Genomic DNA, 19,210 nt, shown 5'->3' on the forward strand with positions numbered 1-19,210 from the left:
GTCCAAAACTGACGAAGCCCTCTTAGCCGCGTTCGTGAGGAAGATGCTCAGAAGGATTTATGGCCCCGTATGTTTGGAATGACAATGGAGGAGCCGCTACAATGACGAGCTCTACGAGCTGCACGATGATCTTACCACCGTGCAGCGAATTAGACTCGCCAGGCTCCGGTGGGCTGGAAATGTCCTGAGAATGACACCGGACGACCCAGCCCGTAAATTCCTTTTAGGCCATCCACACGGACAGAGGAGGCGTGGAAGGCCCAATTTGAGATGAAGTTATGGCCTTGATGCCCACTCCAGAACGGCCGGGATAACGGATTGGCAGACGACGGCGCTGAACCGTGAGCGGTATCGAGGATTGTTGCAGCAGGTCAAGACTGCAAAGCGGTTGTAGCGCCTGATAAGTAAGTATTGTATAACTAAGTGATCACACATTAGAAGTCGTCTAAATCTTCATCTATCTGGGGTTAAAGGTCAAGACATAACAACATAGATGTTGTAGAACCCGGTATTACTACGGCCAGAGGAATTTTCCTCTTCCTTGGCACTACAACCTTGAAAGGTCTCGGCCTGCCATTTCTTGCTTTCTGCGACTTGATTTTACCCGTAGCAAAGTATTCACAGCCCTGGATGGGATTTGAACTCCGGTCCTGGCGTGTGAAGACCGGCACCGCTATCACCTCGGCCACCGCCCCCCCCCCCCCCCCCCCCCCTTGAGGAATCTTATTCACTCAAAATACTTGTCGCGATTAACAAAAGAAGGTTCTTTACAGAACATTTATGGTCCCAGTACACGGATTAGCCTCTGAGACATGGACTCTGTCTAAACTGACGTAACCCTCTCAGGAGGAAGTATTACAAAGGATCTGTTGAAATGATAAGCTCTACAAGCAGTACATTGATCTCACCGTTATGCAGCGCAATAGACCCGCCATGTCACGTTATTAGAATGACATCGGACAACCCAGCTCGTAAAATCCTTTAAGACCGTCGTGATCTCCAAAGGCGACGTGGTACTGTGGTGAGACCATCACTTAGGTATTGGATGCGCCCACCAGAATGGCCGATATATTAGGTTGATAGAAGCCAGCGAATCGGTAAATCAGTAAAGTAGGAATAACAGGCTCTATGACTGCAGAAGACTAGTCGTTTTATTAGCGTGAACTTGTCTGCTACTTTGGGGAGGTGGTTCGTTGGGAGAGGCAACAGAGGTACCGGTCTTAACACGGCAGGATCGGGTGTTCGATTCCCATCTGGACCGTCGCGAGGACTGACTATCCATCCAACTGCAAGTTATATATAATTGAGTTCTAGTAGATCTATGATACAGCCGGCGGGGTCCTTAATGATGCCCAAGCAGGTCGTTAAGCCCAATATATTACCAATATCAGAATTCATCCATTTGACTACAAAAGTTTGCTACAAAAGTCCTCGGCAACGCTCTACTCACTTGTAGTTGTTCTAGTCCTGAATTGTCACGATCACGATTTCTCATTATTTTCCCCAACCCATTACACTCCTTCGCTTAAGCTAGTCCATCCATGTTCTACAACTTACCAAAACCCCCGACTCATTCCCGGCACCATTCCAGCGTGTGGTTTCGTTTGTTTTGAAGTAATGCAGGAGGATGCGCAATTAGTGTGTAGTATTTTAAAAAATTTATTAAGCCGAAAAAGTCCGAAAATAAATAATCCAGTCAGTAGAAGTGAAAGAAGTGAAGAACGAAACATCACAAAAGTGTTTTTTTTTTTTGGTATGTCAGTTGAAAGTTTGACTATTACTGATTAACACTCGTCGTATTGCCCTTGTTTTCATCACTGGTTGTTGCTGACTATTCAAATGGTCACACTCCCTGGTTTTTCGTACTATCCGTTTTAAATGCTGAGGATGTGCGTTCGTTCGCCCTACACTAATTGGGATTGATCGTTGAAGTTGGTAGCATAACAGTTAACGGGATGTATGCCTTGTCTCTGTGCCTAGCTAGGTCCAACACTACGTGTCCTAGCGAGCATAATAATTCGTATTTCCTGTCGGACGTGATAAATACTGCAGCAACTTCACTACATACTTCTCTTATGTATGGTTGTTGTGCCATTTTCAAAGGAGGAAGGATCGTTAGAACAGATAGTCTCCAGATAGCTCAGCGCATCTAACCAGGAGAAAGGTGTGCAGAGTTAGGAAAGGAAAATTCATTTGCACAATTTGATTAATCTCTCTCTCTTACTTATCTCTTCCGTACCATTCTCTACCACCTCGCCCGCTCTATTTCTCAACTATATCGGAAATTCAACTGTATCACTATATTCCTTAGCATCCAAGTCCAAGTGTGTGGACTTTATCGTTTAAGTTGTGTTGTAAAACATTGCTTTTGCGCATTCGTTTCATTATCATTGTTTTGTTGATTTATTTGCAAACAACTGTGTATGCTCCGCGTATCAAAGTGGTGGGGACCAAACGGCTACTCAAACATTATGTGTATATATACTTATGCTGTGTATGTATATATCTATTCCAATATATGTATGTATATGTTCGTGGTGTACGCATACACGCATGTAACGTCGAGTTTCGAGGCTTTGTCCGTCAGGTTATCAGATTAGTAATGAAATGCAGTAAAATACTGTTTGATATTGATTTTGTTTGTTTGTTTTTTTTTTCGTTATAAGAATAAGATCTTACGTAGACGCTAATATCTCTGCTAGCTTTAACGGGGCTAATTGTAAGCAGCGGCCACCCAGCTCCTGCCGGGCGGCCAGCGAAATCTACTATCTAGCTAAATATTAAGGGCTCACAAGGGTGGCCGCGCATAAAAATATACCTATCATATCTCTATTAGGTGGAAGGAAGAGAGTGTTTACTTTTTTTGCTTTTCTTTAAACGGACAGCGGTTATCATTATTCGGACCGCCGAAATATCGGTTCCGAGATCGGTTGGTGATGAAGAAGACAGAGAGAAAGAGAGTGAGTGAGAAGGAGAGAGCAACTGTTAAGCATAATCCTTTTGCATGTTTTACTGCTATATCTGCTCTACGATATCTCGGCTTCGTTAAGTGAACATTTCACGCGCCTCTAAATTCCTAAAAAGGTATTATTAATGGTGATGGTGCACACTGCTTTGTGTATCAGCAGCATTCACTGTGCTAGCAGTGAATGTAACGGTGCATGCTAATCGAGGTAATGCCATCTCCAAATGTGATCTCTTCTTAAACACTGCTAAAAATGCATCTACCTCGCCCAACCGCAGCTTGCCTCACGCTTTCAAATGCTCCGAAAATAATCCAACGGGCTTCCGGTACGGTTTGTGTTTGTGTCTGCCTTGTATGAAAAGGTTGAAGGGGTTGTCGATGTTGTGTGTAGCACTGGGTTTTGGTTTGATCGCATTTTTTTCCTTTCGTTTTCAACAACTTCTTACTTTACAACTGGTTAAATTATACCTTCGTTTCTTTGCTTCACAACTTGCAAACGAACCGGTGTGGGCATGCACGCTTCCATTATATCAACGTCTGAAACGTGTTTCCGCTTAACGCTAATCCTGCCTACCACCCTTCTCCCTCACGCTGCCGTTGTAAATTAAAGCTTACACTGTAAATTGCTCTTGATAATGCCCGCAAATATTGCAATCGGTGCACGGCAAACGAAACTGCTACCATATCGATTATCCACTGACACAAGCGCGCCCGCATAACAACATGCCGAACATATGGGGTGGTGGTGCGGTTTTTGTGTTTCGTTCGTTCTATTGGTTTCACTGGGGGTAAACTGGGTGTATGATGTCCGCCCTGCTCACACTTTTACGCTATTTTAAGTAAACCAAACTTGTGTTTACCCAATCCTAAAGGTAGATTCTCTCCTATTCAGATTGTCATAAACGGTACTGTTAATGGTTTTTCGTTTGTTAAATATAATCGCGCCCACCTCTATGCTTACAAAAAAAAAGTCTACACTACGTGTACGTGTGTTCATTGTGTCCTTTTTTCTTTTTCTTTCGTAAGTAAACGTCTATTGCTTCGGGTGTGTAAATTAAGCACATGCTGGTCCTTCACAATGCATCGCAGCTTTGAAGCAGTCTCGGTTCTTTGTGCACTCCCTCACTATCGTTACCAAATGATTCGTAAAGTCCAAAGGAAACTTTTTAAACCCGGATGGTGGTGTGCATTGATTGACGCCGCAGCTGCCGCCGCCGTTCAAAGCGTACAGTACTCCACCAAGCTGGGGATGGTTTTTAGCAGCTCGTCTATATTGTGCTCCCGCAAATGCGCAACCAGTGCGTCACTCGAAGCGTGCAGCTGCTTGACGAACGTTTGCAGATTTTCGACCAACTCTTTCGTCATCGATTCCCCGTTCAGCGTGATCTGCTCGGCCAGCTTCGCTCCCACACCGGCCTTTACTAGCAGCTCGTCCAGCGTGTTACCCTCGGACGCCGTTTTGTTGTGGAAAATCGTGGTCAAGATGCTTAACGCAATCAGTGCCTCGTTTTGCATGACCAGATGCGTGGAGGCGAGCATTCCGACCATGCTGGCCACGGCTCCCTCCGTTGCGACGAACTTTCGCAGCCCGGTATCGTCCAGCGTCGGGTGTTCGGCGTCCTTCTGGCGGTACGCATGCTTGATCAGCCAAGCCATCAGCCGCAACGACTCGCCGAGCACTCCCGTAAACTCGGACGTTTGGCTCCAGTGTACCAACTGTTTGACTAGCTTTTCGTTCTGCAGCAGCTCCGAGGCAAGTTTCTCTACAATCGAGATGATTAGCGGTTATGATAAGCGAAACGGAAGTGCAAAGCAATACAGTTAGTTACCTTGTCCATCGACGGTCATTCGCAATGTACCGAGCAGTTTGAACACTACTGGCGCCTGGTGGATTTCGAGCATTGGTAAAATTATTTCCACCAATCCGGCCTCTATGACGGCGGCCTTGTTCGGTTTCGGTATGACCAAGTTCTTTAGCGTGCTCAGTAGCGCGTGCTGCAGCGTCATTTGGTGCTCGGTTCCATTATTTTTGGCCAAGATGGCTACAATAAAGGCGAAGGGGATTTTTTGGTTAAAAAAACAATCAAATAAACGATTTTGGCCGTTGCTCACTTACACAGCAGTTTGTGCATAATTTTTTTCTCCACCATATGAATGCAGTGGCTGTCCGTACGGGCGAAATTGCCCAGCGCAAGCACACCGGTAGTAAGCAGCTCCACATCGTACGAATCCAGCCAATCTTCCATGCACTTCAGTAGTGGCGTCGAGTAGAGATAGTGCATCGATTTATCTGCAAGGCATCGGAAGAGGGCCATTACTTTCGGTGAACTTTGGAGAATTGAAAGTTTGGAAAAAAAACCCGCGACTTACCTCCCGTCAGTATGAGAACGATCAAATCGCAGGCCAGCTTCATCAGCACGCGAGCCTCGTCCGTGTTGGCGAACGTTTTGTACTTTTCCAGCAGCTGGTAGATCGTTTCGCACAGACCCTCTTCCGCCAGCAGCAGCTTCACGTCGTCGTTTTGTGCCTCGTAGTGCAGCAAAGCCAGACACGACTCGGCAATGTCCGGGTTGGTACATTTGGCCAATATCTTTGCAATCGTCCTGTTGAGCGACGGCGCAAAGTAGAGGTCGCTGATCTGCTCGGTCAGAATGCTTAACGGTGGCAGAATGCTTAGCAGCAGCTCCTCGTGCTGGTCTACGTTCGCCAGACAGCGGGTCAATATTTTCTCCAGCTTGTCGATCAGCTTTAGCTCGACCGCCCGTTCGGCAATCTCGTCACTGCCCAGGAGGTAGTTCGAAATAAGCCCACACCGGACGCGCACGAACTGGTCGCGATCCTCGTCGTCCGTGTCGACGTCGTAGTCGAGCAGGGCAAAGATGTGCTTATCGGCGCCCAGCTCTTTAATAATGTTGCGTGCATCATCGTTTGCGTAGCATATATTGCCCAGCGCTCGGCAGATTTGTGTGGCTAGCTCGAGCGAAGCGTCTTTGGCGGTGTTTTCCTTCGCGCTGGCCGGTACCTGCAGCAGCTCCGTCAACCGGCGTATGACGTCCTCCTTGGAGAACTTGGTTCTTTGATTATCGGTTTTGGCCACCTCGGCAATGCAACGGGCCACCTGTATCTGCACGCCGACGTTATCGAGCTGGAGCAGCTCGAGCAGATCGTTCTTAATGTCGTATTTATCACAGAGGTTCGATTCCGAGTCGGAAATTTGCTTCAGCAAAGGTAGGGCACGTTCGGAACTTTTCTCCAGCGTGGCATTCTTCAGCCCAGCGATGATTTCATCCATTTCAGCTGTCGGAAAAGGGAGCGGAAGAGGAGCAATGTTAATAAGAGTGATGGAAAAATACAATTAAAATGGAGTACGCAAGTCGCTAAACCGCTTATTTGCGAACGATAAGAATGTATGCAGCACTTCCAGGGCAGAAGAAGAACGGTAGCACGGGCCGCAGTGAGCACGACGACCGGAATCCCGTGGAATTTTAATTTCATTCATGCCAGATGTGAATTTCATTATCCGTATTTCCCTATATGCCACACCATTTGTGCAACGATGACGAGGGCCTGTACTGGCCCTCGTTTGTTTAGAGCACGGTAACGTCCGGGACTGATGCCTTCTGTTTCACTGCAACCACAAACGTAAACAGTGCGCCTCCTCAAACACACACACACACATACACACGCACCCACACACATAGACCTCTGACGCCATTGGCTCTCTGTGCGGTTTAATTATAAATATAAACTTCAACTACGGATCAGACGGGGTGCAATGTTGCCGTTCCGTACACCTTTACCGTAGGTCCCACATGGACCGTCTCTGGTCGGACAGCTAGGCCTCCAGAAATCGTGCCTCTCGCAAAGATGCACTCCATTCACCAAGTTTATCGATCGGGAACCAAACTAGGCGCTACGGATGCTTGCGTTGGCGTTACCTTCCATCGTGTTAGCCGGATCCGATAGCGCGTTGTCTCCGAAATGCAAATGCTAATATTGTGCGCAGCAGCCAGCGTTCAATGCATTTAGAACTACCGCACGCTGCAGCTATTTATGCCACTTTTCCAACACTCCAACACTTGGTGACCGATGGGTGAAGCGTAGAAAATAGGTCTTTTCTCCAGCACTCGCTTCAAAACGCGACTTCAATTAAAAACATTCTAGCCAAAGTCAAACGGCGCAGCCTACCCAAGCAACGGCGGTAGCGTTTGGCATTCAACTGTACGAAGAGGAGATGGTCTCGTCAAGGTGTATCGAATCTAGTGAAATGGTTGTTTTGAAAAGTCTTGGAAAAAGCAGGCTCGTGAAGCAAACAAAATAGTACTCAGAGCAGCTAATGTAATTTCAAATGGTATGAATGGTCCGGTAGCATAAGTGGTAGTGGCTTCGATTTTTCCACTATAGGACCAGGAATGGAATCTCGTCTGAACTGTCCCTCTGTACGCAGGACTGTCTACTGGTACAACAAAGTCAAAGAAGCCAGTAATGGAATGCCAAGAGTTTTAAGAGCCAAAGAATGAAACTGTAGAAACGGAGCACGATAACCAAAGCAGGTCCGTGATTCGATGATTGCCAGCATTGCTGGAGTGCGGAGTGATCTGGTTGGCACGTATCAGTTTATAGCTGTGAATAGCGCTGGACCGTCGATGCTACCGTTCAGGAGCCGTGTGATGAACGAAAACTGTGCTTGCTCAAGGCGCTCTTTAAGAGGGGGCAGTTCAAGTATCAGACACCTGGTCCTGTATTCAAGACGGTCATCCCAGGAACGGAGTGCAACGGAGAAATCTTGCCCTGACGTACTCCATAACTGACCGAATAAAGGAGCAGTAAAGCGTTTTTATCGACATCGGATCACGAAGCTCATGTTTCATGTTTATAATGAGCCCGAGGCTACACCTTGAAAAGATGTGAACGAGCTGTTGTTTAAATAAGAGCCTTATATCAGGAAAAACGTTCAGATCCTTAACACATTGTTGTCTTTCGAAGTACTGTCCGTTCAGCGCGTAATTGAAAACTGCTAGAGCACGTGATTGGCTGAAAGTGACTTTTGCACATGCAGATATTGCGCTTACACCTGCTATTAAACCAGTATTAAACTCAATGAGGTCCAGCATTGTCCTCAGGTTCCCATATTTGTCTAAATACGTTATCATCATCCGCATATAACAGGTAGTTGTCGTCTGGAAGTAGCTTCAAAGATTGACCAAGTTTCTTCTTCTATTAAAATAGACGCTAAACTCAACCGAGGCTTAATTTGCCTTTAATCAGTTCTTAAGCAGCAGAAAAGTACGATTTTTTAATTTTTAGCTGTTTCGATAAAACTTTGTACTCTTTTGTTCACCAAAACAAACGCGAACATTGTGATAAGCTTATCGTTTAAGTAAAAATCAAAACAACAATATATTTATCCGCATTTTAAAATTCTACTCTAGCCTCCCAAATCGTTCTTGCTTCACCATCTCTGCTACACACACTTTGGTTTGATCGTTCCGCGTTACTTGGGAATCGAAGAAATTTGACAGCTGTGACAACGTCAAACGGTGGGCCACGTAACGTACTTGTCAAAAAGCACTTTCGCATCTTTTCCTCCTTCGCGCAGTTCGGGAAATCGGTGGTGCATACTTTTCTTTGATAGTGGCCAGGTCGGGGATAGTAGTTTTCTTCAAAATCATTCGCCACGTTAGCTAATAAACGTAAGCAATTCACAAAATCTCGTAAATCATGTCCAGCGGTGTGCACAATGCGGGAAAAGTCTAGGCTTAAGCAGGACGGAAACGGTGAAGGTGTGAACTGAGCTGCAATTTGCTTTTTGGTGCGTTTGGTGTAGCCTGGGGTACGGTTTTTTGATTGGCAATGTAAAATGATTACGAAAAACAGCTCGGTTCGCGATGAGTTGGAAGTGAGAGTGGTTCTTTTCGTATGGTACGGAAAGTGCTAGCCTTTTCTCGAAACCGTGACGCAGCTCGGTTGTGTGTAGTGCGTATTAGGTGCGAGTACAGGGTGCAAAAAAACCCTCAGCAAATGCCCCTGCCAAACGCTCATTGATTGAGTAGGGCATTTGTTACCTTTGCACCAGTTCCTTGAATGGAGATGAGCTTTGGGATGGTGTACCGTGGCGATTTGTGTCCGTGCGAACGTGTGTTTGTGTGCTGTTGTCTACCGAGGGTTAAACGAGTTAATGCGCTGAAAGGAATGGCCCGAATAGTTTGGTGCTGATGGTTGCTTGGATTCAAAGAAATGTCCTCGTACCAGAGTGGATTCGTAATCCCGCTGGGTTTTCCTTCGGCCTTCGTCACAAGCCGATACTGGTTCAATGCCTGCTCTGATTGTGTGTATGCGTGTTAGTGTTTGTGTGCGCGTGCGATGATAAAGGAAACATATTTTTTTCTTCAGTACAAATTGGGTCATTAACATCGTCGAAGGACGCGGTGGATTGAATGAAGATCGGAGCGAGTGCGTGTGCTGTGTTGCATTGTTTCGATTCGATTGGCCTCCAGCGTGTGGACAAGTGAATGTTCCGGATTTCTGCGCCAACGTCGTTTACTCTCTCTCGCTCATTCACAAAATCGTAGCATTCAGCGTACTAGATTCGGTTGTGGTTAAATAGATTCAATTAATGCATTTTTGTGGATGGAGCGCTGGGAACACACTTGCTTTACGAAATTGAAAGAAGCAACGAGCAGCACGACCGTGCGTCATCTCACGATGATTCAGCTAATCGTTAAAGCCTTTTTAATTACCCTTAAATGTTTTAAATCTTACCTAAATAAAGCTTTTTCATGATGAACTACAGATAACCAAAGGTGGCTTATTCTGTGCTTCAAAGTTTGGCAAGTACCATTTTCTGAGTTGCTCACAGCCACCTATGATAGAAAATTTCTTTCAACCAGGCCATTACCGTTGCCACGAAGATAGAGCAACGAACATTTATCACTACACATCTCTTATCTTGGAACATGTCAAGTGCCTGAATTACTTCTTTTAGCTCTTTGTTTTTGGGTTGTAACATAAATTTGAAGAAACGAGAGAATTCAAATCCGGATTTAATTTATTTGAAGCCAGAAATTATTTCCAACGCTAGGAAATCATTTGGACTTCGAAGAGAACTAATTTTCCCCATCTACTCTTCAAAACATCCAACTTGAGTGTTTCGTCTGTTCACAAAAGAATGACTGTCTTTTAATCTTCAGAGCAAAGTTTTACGTGACGTTGACACGAATTAGGTGCTTGCTTGTATTATTGCTCTCGAGACACGTGGCCAGACATGTGCGTCTCGCTCGGAAACGGAGAAAAAGTGCATCATAAGTGAAGCAACCCAGCAACGGATAGCAATTGTGGCAAATGGTCTCTAGATTGGTACGCTACGCTTTCGCTTGATAAGAGACGATCGACGACGATCCGCCCGATCGTAGTAACGCTTTTGGAAACACCGAGTCATTGTAAACAGCGGCCGTGACGATTGTCCGTTCCGTCCATGCGGGTTGAAGGCAGTTCATTTAACGCATTCGCTTGTGAACCTTGAATCGCAGTCTCGGTTATCTTGAGCAGGTTAGAAATATCATGGGCTAAGTAGTAGTTCCCGTCGTCTGTAGTGGTGAGAGCAAAGACTAAAAAAAAAACGTTAATGGTATTAAACATATTTGCGAGTGGCCACTGTTACGTGTGTTGGTGTGTGTGTGTGCGTTGCTGACTTTGAAATATTGGTATTGAACTTGTAATTACTGGCGCACGTGTGTGCTTATGTTGATGATGGAATGCAGCACTCGCACTCCGGACCTGTTTTTTTGTACTGTTTTTCACCTCATGAAAAATGCCTTGTTTATATTAAAATATAATCGTACCGAAGCTATGGCGCTTCAATTGGATGCGTCATGTTGAGAGCGATAGAGAGAGCATCCGTATGTTTTTGAGATTGGTGTGCAATATATAATAGCAATATTGAGGTAGGAATCACTATGTGATTCTTCTCTATAGATTAAGCTTTTGAACCGACTGAAAAAATATGAACGTTTTACTTATTAATGTAATCTTTTGGTTTTTTTTAGGGAGCAATAAACCGTCTATTACATTTGGATGATGTCTTATCCACCACAATATTATGGAATGCCAAATGGTTTCCCACATTCTTCCAACGGCCAAAATCAGCAGCACCAGTTTCCACAACAGCAGCCGCCACAGCATCAGCAACAACAACAGCAACAGCAAAGTCAAGATCAACAATACCATGCCAGTCGACCAGGAGGAGGAGTTGATCCAGCGAATCCATCCAAAGGACCGATGCTTTCTAACGGACCGCCGCCCCCGATAGCAAACAGTCAACTAACCCAATCAATGAATACTGTGGCTGCAGCAGGGGGACCTGCAAAAGCTGCAAATCAGTTGCCTCCACCAGGCACAAACAGCAGCTGGGTTCAAAATTGGGCAGCTACCAATGGGAACAGTGCCACGTCGTCACGTACATCGTCGCCGGCATTGGGAGGTGCAGCACCCACCCAACAGATGCCACCCATGTCCGGTGCTTCCAGGACGGCTTTAGCATTGTCCGAGGCTACTCGTGGTTACGCAACCAATGGTCCCAACAACAACAATCTTCCGCCAATGGCATCTAGTCAAAGTCAACCACCACCGGCCGTGTCTCAGTCGCTGCAAAGCGGACCGACGGCAGCCGGTCTCAGTCCGAACAATAATTGGGCCAGCGGGAAGATGAACGCAGGTGGCATCAATCTCGTGAACACGCCACCAAAAAGTGCATCGGGAATGTCGACGCCACTGAACGCTTCGACACCAACGCTTACCGGCCCGACGGTACTTGGCGGGCAGCAGCAAGCGGTGCAAAAGTTAACGGCAAGCGTTCAGGATCTTAGTCTGCAGCGGCCGCCGGCAATGGGAAACGTTTCGCAACCTGTTGGGCCCGTTCCGCTTCAACCGAACCAGCAGCACCAGCAGCAAATGCAAACACCAATGACTAATGGAAACAGTGGACAGACAGGAGGGCCAAACGTTAACACCCAAACTGGAATGAATCATCGGGCTTATGGTCATTTGCCACCCCCTACGAATATGCAATATCAACAACCTCAACAACAATCACAGCCACTACCACCACCACCACAACAGCTGCAGCAACAGCCGCCGCAACAACAAGTGCAACCACCGCAGCCACTACAACCACAACAACAACAACAACAACAGGCTCCCCCTTCAATGCTCCACGGTCCTCCAATTACGAATGGTCCGCCCAGCGTAAACCATGCTGGATCCGTCACATCACAACCACCTCCCGCTGGAAATGCGTCAACGTCAACACCTAGTATAGGACAACCGCTAAACAAAAGGCCATTGTATCCCCCGACAGCAAATATGACTCCGCTAGCGAACAGTGGACAGGTACCGCCGCCGCAGCCGCCGCAGAACACTTACACCGGTGGTATAGCGCAACAGCCGATGCAGTCTCAGCAGCCGCAACAACAACAGCTCCAGTATCAGCAGCAACAACAACAGCAGTTCCAGTACCAGCAGCAGCAACAGCAACAACAACAATTACACCAAGCACAAATGCAACCACAACAACCGATGCATCCACAGCAGCATCAGCAACAGCGTCCACCGTACGAGCAGAACAAGCATCAGCCCGCTTACGACGACAGTGGATACCCGAGGGACTACTCGCGGAACGTTGTGCGCAGCGGTTTCAACAGTTTGTGGGGTACCAACGCGATTGATTTGCTGCAGAATCGCAACGTTTTACCCACCGATCGGGTTACTCCACCGGCCATACATTTGGTGAATCCACTGCAAAGCTCGGCCAACTGTAATCCAGAGTGAGTGTTTAGTTCGTCTACCTCGTCATAGTCATATTCTAACGTTTTATTCGCTTTGCTTTTCTTGACAGTATATTCCGCTGCACTCTCAACAAGATACCGGAATCGTTGGGACTGTTGCAGAAATCACGTTTACCGCTGGGATTGTTGATCCATCCGTTCCGAGATCTAAATGTAAGTAAAACGAAGAAAGGAATGAATAACAGCTAATCTCAGTTGAAACGAGGCTCCTTCAAATGAAGGCTACGAAATCGGCTATTGCGGCAATTGGTGACATTTCGAGCAGTCAAAGTAATTCAGTGATTGCTCATTAAATTAACAATGCATAACGCATTAAATCCAAACTTGCTTCAACTGAAAAATATTGCCTCAACACTATATTTAACCTAATCCATGTGTTTATTTATATCAGAACTTACCCGTCATTTCCTGCAATTCAATCGTGCGCTGCAAAACTTGTCGAACGTACATCAATCCGTTCGTGTTCTTTTCCGATAGTAAAAAGTGGCAATGCAATCTATGCTATCGCACCAACGATCGTAAGTATTAATTTGTTTTCGAACATGTTGCTCGCTACAAATATTAATTGCCCTTTCTGTATGCTATACACAGTGCCGGAAGAGTTCCAGTACGATCCGGTCACCAAGACCTACGGAGATCCAACCAGAAGGCCTGAGATCAAATCCAGCACGATCGAATTCATCGCACCATCAGAATATATGGTAAATTGATTAAAAAAACTGCAGAAAAGTGGAGACAATTAGTAAAACTGTGGCACACACGATTCCTTTTCAGCTGCGTCCACCACAACCGGCAATCTATTTGTTCCTGCTGGACGTCTCATCGCTAGCGCAGCAGTCGGGCTATCTGTACACGGTTTGCAATACCCTGATGGAACACCTGGAAAATTTGCCCGGAGATGCACGTACACAGGTCGGTTTCATTGCGTACAACAGTGCTATCCACTTTTACAACATTTCCGAAGAATACAATCAACCGCATGAGGTGACGGTTTTGGACGTGGAAGGTAAGTTATCATGCATGGAGGTTCTTTTTTGGTGTAATCCAAACTGACAACCTTTTTGCTCTGTTTTTTTGTGGTGCAGACGTTTTTCTTCCGTATCCGGACAATCTGCTAGTGAATTTGAAGGAGTGCAAGGAGATGATCATGCAGCTGTTGAAGCAGCTGCCGAAGCGCTTCGAACACACGCACGACACTCACAGCGCTTTGGGAGCTGCGTTGCAAGTTGCTTACAAGATGTTGGTAAGTGTGAGCCTGTTAGAAAACCAGTGCGATGGATTTAGACGTAATTTCTAACGTTTCCCGCAGAGTGCCTCCGGTGGACGTGTCACAGTGTTCCAAACGTGTTTACCAAACTATGGTCCAGGCGCTCTGCAATCAAGGTACGGAAAGCGGGTCGCCACGGAAGGGGATGTTAATAGTTAATTGGTATTGTTGTATTTGCAGGGAAAATCCAAACAACCGTTCGTCGAAGGAAGTGGCCCATTTGGGACCGGCCACCGATTTCTACAAACGGCTGGCATTGGAGTGCTCCGGTCAGCAGATTGCTGTGGATTTATTTTTACTAAATAGTCAATACTGTGATTTAGCCACGATTTGTAAGTGTTCACTCACAGGTTGGTTGATTTAGTGTCGATACTAACATCGTTCTATTTCGTTTCCAGCTGGCATTAGTAAATTTAGTGGCGGGTGCATGCATCATATTCCGCTGTACAGCGAAACTAAGCCGCAGCTAGTGAAAACGCTTCGCAAGTCTCTCGAGCGATATTTGACGCGAAAGATCGGGTTTGAGGCGGTGATGCGTGTACGTTGCACGCGTGGTTTGACAATACACACATTCCACGGCAATTTCTTCGTCCGCTCGACGGATTTACTATCCCTGCCGAATGTGAACCCAGACGCCGGGTTTGGAATGCAGGTAAGACAGATCGAATCCGACAACCCCAAAGCGCACAACAACACACTAACGCATCGTTTCGTTGCAGATAACGTACGAAGAAAGTTTGTCGAAAATAAAAACGGTTTGCTTCCAAGCGGCGCTGCTGTACACGAGCAGCAAGGCCGAACGGCGCATTCGAGTCCACACGCTTTGCATACCGGTTACGGAAAGCTTGTCGGAGGTGATGTACGCGGCCGATCCACAGTGCATCGTGGGGTTACTCTCAAAGATGGCGGTCGACCGTTCCGTTACCTCAAGCCTGTCAGATGCCAGAGATGCCTTTATTAATGCGACCGTCGATATAATAAGCGCGTTTAGGATGGTGCAGAATCTGGCACAAACGTCAAGCAAGCTGATGGTTCCAGAGAATCTGCGACTGTTGCCTTTGTACATTTTGGCTATGCTGAAGCATGTAAGTGTGGTGCACTTTTCACTGGAACAGTGGCAGTACCTTACTCTTAACGATTGTCGCTTATTGTAGCCCGCTTTTCGAACCGGCACCAGCACGCGATTGGACGATCGTGTGTTTGCTATGAGTGAAATGAAGTCGCTTCCGCTGGATCAGCTCATGCGTTACATCTATCCGGATTTCTATCTATTAGATTGCTTGTTCGTGACCGGAAACAATGGTTATGTGGACGATGGGCACACATTGCAGCCCATGCGGTTACAGCTATCAGCAGAGAAGTAAGTTCGCGGGCCAGTCGGTTATGTTTGGGAACATTCTGTAACCCCGTTTTCCCCTTTTTACCATCTGTAGGCTAGACTCTCGATCGATGTTTTTGCTCGATTGCGGCCCTTACATGTATATTTATATTGGTTCTAATGTGGCATCTAGCATCATACAGGATATCTTAGGTAAGTGCGCGGAGGCTGTTTGTACATCTTTGCAAACACTACATTAACGCATTCAATTTATATTGCAGGATATAATTCAGTTGCCGAAATACCTGATTTTTGCATTGATCTACCCAGCCGGGAGACGAAAGCAAGTCAGGCATTGTTGAATTTCCTGGATATTGTTAATGACGAGAAACCGTACACCTCCTATGTGCAAGTGATTCGGTAAGGGAACGAACCGGCCATTGTGTTATTTTTTCCTTTGTTAATTGCTCTTACTCTCTCTCTCTCTCTCTTTCTCTCTGTCTCTTTGCAGTGATACTAGCCAATTTAGATCGATGATGATTGAAAAGTTCGTAGATGATCGCAATCCAAATTCGCTGTCGTACTATGAGTTCTTGCAGCACTTAAGTACACAGGTAAAGTAAACCCCCCAAACAAGTGTCCTGCTTTCAACTGGATCAACGGGTTTTTGCTACATGATGGTAACAACTGTTTGCAAATAAACCCATCGCCCCCCCATCGTGTGTGTGTATGTATAAATTACACTATGCTGAAAGTACTACTCCAAAAGGCGTCGTGGTGTGTACAGGAGAGCGTAATGTTATTATTTCCACTAATACCAGTTCTTTGACTACAGAACGAACCGAGGGCAGAAGGTGTCTGGATCGATTTTTAAAAAAATTCTTGAGATAGAATAAAGCCGCATCTCTGTTGAAACAGCAGTTTCGGACTCACTCAAACTGATCGAGCTAGTAAAATGAGTGTGTACGCCGCTTTAGTGTAGGTTGATCTATAATCCCAATAATAATGGTTCGTGTGGTGGTTGGACAGTGAGTGTGCACACCGTTAGCAAAAATATTTAAAACATGGAACAACAGATACGCGACGAGACAGGCGAGTGCAGAGCCAGTAACACTGAAATCCAGCCACTTTCGTCTCGTCGCGGCAATTAAGGATAGTAGCTAGTGTATGTGCGTGTGTGCGTGTGGCAAGTATGATATCCTAGTTTTAATTTAGGAAACAATAAATAACAAATAAACGAATTTTCCGGATGGCACACACCAACGAACCAAAACCCGATTGTTATATGCAAAACCCGATTGTTGTAGCAATTTTAGCGCGGAAAGAGTAGACAGGTATCGATCGTTTAGTTCGCTCGCGCGTAGGTAATTGAAAACGGTTTTTCCCAACACTAGACGGAAGTTCTACGGAAAATCGAACACTAGACGAAGGTGGGCAGATAGGTATGCAAAATGATTCTAGCCAACTTTACAATCTAATACATCAGATAGGTCCGGCTCTCAGACGTTGTATGATGGATAAACATTACCCGAAACTAAAGGTAATCCGTGTCCCTGTTTTCGTCTTTGAGTTGGTAGAATAGACCTTCTTTTTTTGGGGAAACGTAAGAACACTTGTCCCCTAATCTGTAGGAATCTAAAATAATGGGTTTTCTGTACGTTATAAATTGCATGTATCGTGAAGATAAATTCAGTTGAGGGAATCTTTCATGCCTCGGGTTGCTTAATCCAAAAAAAGGTCTGCTGTGGATGATGAGATTCACACAGTCAACATTATTTAAATTGTTTGCCTGTAGCAGTGTTGCAAACTTCAACGAGTGTTTAACAGACGCATATAATGCGCTCATTTGCTATTTCTTTATAAGCTGTCTGTTGAATGAGGAGAATCGTGTTCGTGTTGGGGCAGCTGGAGTGAAAGTGATTATCCTACCGTTCGTTATCATCCTTTCGGTTTTTATACGTTAGCGTTGTGTTTAATTTGTGTTGCGTAGTTCGGTTTAGCCGTCCAGTTTGAGCATATAGTGCAGTGAAAAAAGAAAAGAACACACACTGAGCGAATGTGAATCGAAGAATCGCTTCTTCACGGTTTGCTAGTTACAGTGCGAAGGGGGCTGGTTATATAAATATGGGATTAGCTGGCGCATTTGGTGTACTGTATATCTTTATCACATAAGGCTTATAAATTTGAGATAAAGTATCGATCATCGCATCTTTTCGGGATAATAATGATAGCGGCTTATTGTTAAGAAAATATTGAGAACTGTTTGCAAAGAACAAGAGCTTTGATCCGAATCTCTTAAAAATTGTTTTACCATTCAATATGTAGAAAGTTTAGTAGAATTTGGTTATAACAAATACTCAAAAATGCTTGTATGTTGATTCATTATTTCTTTCCTCTTCTTAGCTTCAAAAATCAATACGTGCTCCCGTAGGTGCGTCGTAGAATGTTATGTCCTTGCTCAAAAAAGGATGAAATTTTAATCAGTAAAATGGATCAAGAAAGCTAGCTACGCAACCAACACCAACTCTCATTCGTGGATACATCTCGAGTACGAAAATCGCCAAAGGATGCGTCAGCACAGTTTGTTGAGCTTTTCCATGGTTGGATAACAACGCAATATCCATTCCGTCTCCGGTAATTTTAAGTGGTCTCCTTGATTACCACAGTGTTGCGGCACCTGGAACGACCAATTACGGTGTGGTGTGGGTGCATGCCAGAGATTAATTAACACCTGTTGCTTACTACGAGGATGACGATAGGAGATACTAGCTCTACTATCTGCATGCCGATGACTGTTTGGAGTACAGGGCAGCTTATGATTAACGGCATCGAGATCGAATTTCAGTGCTTCGTTGTGCCAGTGCAGTCCATACAGCACAGGTGGAACGAAATTTTAACGATATCGGAAAACCTGACCTCGAAATTGCAGCTGAGAAAATATGATGTAACACAATGCTTGTTGGCCGGGCAATTAAACATTGTTGCCTCTGCTTGTTTGCTACCGACGGAGTAGACGGAAAACAGTTCAGGAACGGAAGGTAATTATTTTCTTGACTTTTTATTATGTAGTTACAGGTTTGATGTTCCACATCTTATTGACTATCAATTTTGAAATATTGCAGAAAGTATTTATAATTTCCTCTAAACCTCTCGTGATGCAGGTGTGGCAGAATTTTACAAAAAAAACTTAATTGCTGATCAAAATGCTAATCATTGTAAGTTTACTTTCCCCCAACAATGGCGAGACCTCACGCAACTTCCCAACGCCCGTACGCCTTTGACCGGTATGGTAATTTATGACCCTTTATCAAATATTCATCGGCATGCGCGAACCATTAATAATCACGGTGATTATCGTGCCATTTAGTGATGTCAACTTAACCGTCCAACAGGCGACGCCTGTAGCAAGGTATATTTGCCCTAATACCAGAATAAATTGGACGTTGGATGTTAAGCAGAACAAGCACCATGACAAAACAGTACCGGAGAGAGGTCAATGGAACTTTGGGGAATATATTTCTATGTTTCAATCGCTTAGCCATGGTAATATGCACGGCATGTTGGGTTGTGATCGAGCCCAAGCGGAACCATCGAATAATCGAACCAATATTCTTGCCTGATTCTCAGAAGATCCCGTTTGGTGTGTGTATGTGTGTGTCCCTAAAAAAGGGCTTGAAAAGAAACGGATTCAACCGTGAAACGGTTGCTACCAATGAGCATATAATCTGGCGCAAAAATAGATTCCCCCATGATCGATACGGAGAAAATGGTGAATGATTTTGAAACCCGTATCTCTCGTATGCATGTAACGTGGAACG

General features: G+C 45.3%; 2 protein-coding genes across 3 annotated transcripts; one reads left to right on the forward strand and one right to left on the reverse strand.

Annotated features, from left to right (window-relative positions):
- Window positions 1-1,635: 1,635 nt before the first annotated feature.
- LOC118512018 (rap1 GTPase-GDP dissociation stimulator 1-B) lies at window positions 1,636-7,159 on the reverse strand. Its single transcript, XM_036055797.1, has 5 exons — window positions 6,904-7,159; window positions 5,336-6,262; window positions 5,082-5,255; window positions 4,795-5,007; window positions 1,636-4,728 (listed from the first exon to the last, which is right to left on the reverse strand). Exons 1-5 carry the CDS (start codon window positions 6,908-6,910, stop codon window positions 4,184-4,186), a joined length of 1,866 nt encoding a protein of 621 aa, XP_035911690.1. The 5' UTR covers window positions 6,911-7,159; the 3' UTR covers window positions 1,636-4,183.
- A 1,348-nt stretch (window positions 7,160-8,507) lies between these two features.
- On the forward strand, window positions 8,508-17,617 carry LOC118512019 (protein transport protein Sec24A). 2 transcript variants are annotated; one of them, XM_036055798.1, is made up of 15 exons: window positions 8,508-8,658; window positions 11,011-12,786; window positions 12,858-12,960; window positions 13,199-13,325; window positions 13,399-13,508; window positions 13,582-13,813; window positions 13,893-14,050; window positions 14,117-14,190; window positions 14,255-14,406; window positions 14,473-14,726; window positions 14,794-15,159; window positions 15,229-15,434; window positions 15,508-15,605; window positions 15,674-15,812; window positions 15,904-17,617. In XM_036055798.1, exons 2-15 carry the CDS (start codon window positions 11,039-11,041, stop codon window positions 16,013-16,015), a joined length of 3,879 nt encoding a protein of 1,292 aa, XP_035911691.1. In that variant the 5' UTR covers window positions 8,508-8,658; window positions 11,011-11,038; the 3' UTR covers window positions 16,016-17,617. The 2 variants fall into 2 exon arrangements, with proteins under 2 accessions (XP_035911691.1, XP_035911692.1); XM_036055799.1 differs by lacking the exon at window positions 8,508-8,658 and adding an exon at window positions 10,156-10,513 and having other exon boundaries at window positions 15,904-17,593.
- Window positions 17,618-19,210: the final 1,593 nt, after the last annotated feature.

This window comes from Anopheles stephensi, chromosome 3, assembly GCF_013141755.1.
Source record: "Anopheles stephensi strain Indian chromosome 3, UCI_ANSTEP_V1.0, whole genome shotgun sequence".
Taxonomy (NCBI): Eukaryota; Metazoa; Arthropoda; class Insecta; order Diptera; family Culicidae; genus Anopheles; species Anopheles stephensi.